Source organism: Microtus ochrogaster (assembly GCF_000317375.1).
Source record: "Microtus ochrogaster isolate Prairie Vole_2 chromosome 14 unlocalized genomic scaffold, MicOch1.0 chr14_random_1, whole genome shotgun sequence".
NCBI classification, from domain to species: domain Eukaryota; kingdom Metazoa; phylum Chordata; class Mammalia; order Rodentia; family Cricetidae; genus Microtus; species Microtus ochrogaster.
The window spans coordinates 19,636,311-19,640,693 of NW_004949096.1; the positions used below are offsets into that span (position 1 = coordinate 19,636,311).

A 4,383-nucleotide genomic window follows, 5' to 3' on the forward strand; every position below is an offset into this window, starting at 1 on the left:
TCTCCTCTTAGGACAGCTCCAGGTCTCTGGTTGGCAGACAGTCTCCTCTTAGGACAGCTCCAGGTCTCTGGTTGGCAGACAGTCTCCTAGAAGCAGTAGTAAAGCTCGACACAATGTTCCAGAAACAAACACTGTTTTCCTGAAAGTCTTGAATCTTCTTGGACAGATCACTTCCCCATCAGAATGTCTATCACCTCATCTAGGAAGTAAAGAGATTATACTAAATAAACTCTGAAGTTCCTTCCAGGAAAGAAAAAAAAAAGCAAGGATTGGTATTCCCTGTGCTTTGTTGGACTGAGGAGCTAGTCTTGGCCATTTTTCTGTTCTCATTTGCATCTACTGGAAGCATTTTTCCTAGATAGTGTCTAAGAATGGGTCTTTGGGTTGAGCAGGCCATAGTTCTGAGGGTAAATTGCTTTGTTTGTTTGTTTTATGTTTTTGGTAGCAACAGGAGGAATGCTACTCAAATGCATGGTCTGGCCTTTGTCCAATCCAGTGTGTCAAGCGAATTTCTGCCCATGTTTCTGAAATTCTTTGACTGCTTGTCGTGACTGTCTCTTATCTGTAACTTGTAAGTGTGGCTGTTACTCAGCTCCTTTGGCAGAGAGATCATGGTGTGTTGTTGGGAGTCTGCTGATCTGTCTCCAGCAGGGTCCAGTTTCTCATACAGAATAAAGCACTTTCATGAAGAGCCCTTCCAGCTCAAAGATTCTGCAGTGTTTACATTGGGAATAGGATTAGAAATTTAGAGGCTTCAGTTCATGATTTGGGATGGGGGTGGCAACCCTACCCAAGCAAAGATGTCTTTGTGTCTCTTAACTGATAATCTAGTGTTGGAAACAGAATGAACTGGGTTGGGGGGTCTCTGGTCCTCTGACAATCTGACAAGTTCTGACTCTCTGTCTCTCTCTCCTGCTTGCATTGCATCTGGGGTAGAATTGTGGAACAAGCACCAGGAAGTGAAAAAGCAAAAGGCTTTGGAAAAACAGAGTAAGGAACAAATGCCCCTTCCTGCCCCTCAGTCTCCCATACCTGCCAACTTCCCAGGCCGGGGCGGGCTCCCTTTGCCAGCCCCTCTCCAAATTTGTTCTTGGGTGGTATTTGGAGGAAGAGTTGTAAAGACAGGAGAGAGGATTCTTGGGGCAGGTGGTGCGTGAATCCCAGGCGTGTGACTGGTAAGCTGCTCCTTGCCCCTCCCTTCATTAGCAATCAGGTGTCTACTGTGTAAAATACCTAAACCTTGGTTTTCCATTGTTGGAGAGCTGGTGGGGCACCCCTCCTTTGGCTGATACCTCCCTTACCTTTAGTCTAGGCCTGTGGGTGTAGTTGGCAGAGATGGTTGCTGTCCCTCTGTGTTGAGTCTGTAGCTTCCCAGCTCTCTCTAGTAGCTTGCCTAGGCACATGTTCTTGCTTCCTGTCGTTCTGTCCTTCTGCCATACTATTGGGGGTGGGTGAATTAAAATATTTTGGGGGTCTTGTTTTTGTTTGTTTTTTTTGTTTGTTTTTGTTTTTGTCTCAAATGTAGATGGTGTGGGTGGGGGTAGGCAGTGCCCAAGGAAACAGTATTTCTTTCTTTCCTTTGCCCTAACCTTTTCTGACTTCTTTGGACACCTTTGTCAAGAATCACTGAGCATCCTGGGAACACTTTAATAGTCTCAGGCACAGGTGGAACTCTGACTTTGGGTGCCACGGAATGGGGTTTGTTTGTAGGATGTTTTGTGTTAGGATGATTTGCTCTGAAGTTTCTCAGGTTGGGAAGATGACTGCAGAAACCCTTGGCCAGGTCTAATGTACTATTTGGTTCTTAAGGCTTCTGGGGACTTTTCTCATGGTTCCCAGTGGTGGGGAGGGGCAGTTCCTGGGAAGTGACTGGGATGTGATGAGTTCTACTGCTGCCCACCCCCTTCACCAGCCTGCCCCAAGCTTCTGTGCACTGAATAACGGAAGTCTTCCCCTACTCAGGGCCGGAGGTAATCAAGCCTGTCTTTGACCTTGGTGAAACAGAGGAGAAAAAGTCCCAGATCAGCGCAGACAGTGGTGTGAGCCTGGCATCTGCTTCCCAGGTTTGTGATAGCCTTCTTGAAAGCTGTTAGGATTTAACTACTATCTCAAAGATATATGTATATATAATTTATTAGCAGTGGGAATTAATTCAGTGTAAACATTCTGGGTAAAGACTACCACTAAGTTATACCCTAACCCTCAAAATATTTCTTACAGTAAACAAAAGAAGGAAACAATCTTAAATAGAACCAATAATAGGGAATAATTAAATAAATATAATAATACCAAGGAATACAATATTGCTATCAATTGTGTTTTCAAAAATTTAGCAACATAGTATAATTAAACATACATACACACACACACACAAGTTACATATGTCGGGGGGAATCTTACTGTGTATCCCTGGATGGCCTAGAAACCACAAATCTGCTTGCCCCTGTCTTTCAGATTCTAGGATTAAAGATGTGTGCTACTCTGCCCAACTTCAGTTTAGTTTTAAAAATATCTATCTAGAAAAGACTAGAAGACTAACAGGAAATATACTAAAAGTAGAGATTAATTTGGGTAGTAGATTTATGGCTTATTCTTATTTCTTTATTCTTTCTTTTTTCCCACAGTGAGTATGTATTTATTTAATGTGGTATTTCATTGTATAAGTTACATATATTCCAGCTAAGAAAAAAATTCATTGCTCAGGATCTTTCTAGAAGCAATGTTCCCTTGCCTTATTTCAGAGGATTGATCAAGACTCTGTCATTGGTGTGAGTCCAGCTGTTATGATCCGAAGCTCAAGTCAGGATTCTGAAGTTAGCACCGTGGTAGGGGGATACCACATTGGCTTCTTTGTGGGTGAGGTGTGGGTGTCCTTCCCTTGGAGGCTGTTCTTAATCTCAGGTTGGCTTGATTCTCAGGTGTGTGCACAGAATGTCAAATGACAGAATCTCATAAAGGGGATTGGGGGCAGCTGTTTGACACACCTGAAAAATGATTCTTTTAGTAGCATAGGGTTCTAGTTGGCACTGGCAGTCCTCTGGGCTGTCCCTCACTGCTGTTTGTCTTTCTAGGTGAGTAACAGTTCTGGAGAGACCCTTGGAGCAGACAGCGACCTGAGCAGCAATGCAGGTGATGGGCCAGGAGGAGAAGGCAGTGCCCACTTGACAAGTTCTCGGGCTACTCTGTCTGATAGTGAAATTGAAACCAATTCTGCCACAAGCACCATCTTTGTAAGCTTTATTCATTAACAGAAGACTTTCTTTAATGGGAGAGGAAGTGGTTCAGAACAGAATGAGAAGTTAAGAGACGATGAGAAGAAAAAGGTGGGGCAGGAGGTGTGATTCAGTGTGAACGGGGGTGTGATTCGGTGTGAACTAAGGTGTGATTCAGTGTGAACGGAGGTGTGATTCAGTGTGAACTGAGCACACACCTGGTGCCGCAGGGGAAAGGGAGAAAAGGTCCTCTGCTGCTGGGATGGCTCTTTCCCTCCTTCCTTCCTCCCTCCCTCCCTCTCTCCCTCCCTTCCTTCCTTCTCTCCTTCCTTCTCTCCCTCCTCTTCTTTTTTGAAACAATCTCACTGTGTGCATCCCCAGCTGGCTTCAAGCCTGTGATCCTTCTGTTTCAATTTCCCAAGTGCTGGGATTACAAGTGTGTGCCCCCCATACCCAAATGAAACAAGTCACTCAGTTCTTATCTCAACCCTCTGCTTTGTAGCACACTCCTGCTTCTTTAGATAGCGTTATCTACTCTGATGCACTCAGTAGATATTCTCCACAAGGGCTTTTCAGTCCTTTTGTCTATAAAGGACAGTAGAAGACACGATCTAAATGAAGTCATTTTCACCACTGGTGATTATTTGTGTCTCTGGGGTCTTCAGTCTGTCTGTGCCCAGTAGAGCCAGTGGAGTCTGAGATAAGATGAAGAGTTAGCAGGGAGGCTCAAGTTATGAGGCCTGACTCTGAGTCTACACAGACTGTTTTAATAAGAGTATTTAAAAGATCCTTCCAGCTGGTTGTGATGGCTCATGCCTGTCTTCTTCTCAAGGGACTGAGAAGGATCTTAAGTTTGAGGCCAGTCTGCTACATAGTAAGCCTTGTCAAAAATATGCGGAACCCTGGGAGATGGTAAAGGCTTTTGCCTTCAAGTTTTGACAACCTGAGTTCCATCCTTGGAACTTCATGGTGAAAAGAGAAAACCAACTCCTGAAAGATGTTCTCTCGTCTACACATGCGTGCCATGGCACATCTGTAAACCCTCCCCGGCCACACATGTACAAAATGAATAACTGATACTTTAAAAAGTCTTTAAAGAGCCGGGCGATGGTGGCGCACGCCTTTAATCCCAGCACTCGGGAGGCAGAGGCAGGCGAATCTCTGTGAGTTC

At 44.6% G+C, this 4,383-nt stretch overlaps 1 protein-coding gene across 22 annotated transcripts in view; it reads left to right on the plus strand.

Annotated features, from left to right (window-relative positions):
* Window positions 1-4,383, plus strand: part of Madd (MAP kinase activating death domain) — a 41,991-nt gene that overhangs the window by 21,119 nt on the left and 16,489 nt on the right. For 9 of the 22 annotated variants that reach the window (XM_026787775.1, XM_026787774.1, XM_026787780.1 and 6 more), the window contains 4 exons: window positions 937-990; window positions 1,963-2,063; window positions 2,742-2,825; window positions 3,072-3,230. In XM_026787775.1, coding sequence (XP_026643576.1) covers window positions 937-990; window positions 1,963-2,063; window positions 2,742-2,825; window positions 3,072-3,230 — 398 coding nt within the window. The remainder of the gene's footprint in view (window positions 1-936; window positions 991-1,962; window positions 2,064-2,741; window positions 2,826-3,071; window positions 3,231-4,383) is intronic. The other 13 variants (XM_026787778.1, XM_026787786.1, XM_026787781.1 and 10 more) reach the window with 3 other exon arrangements.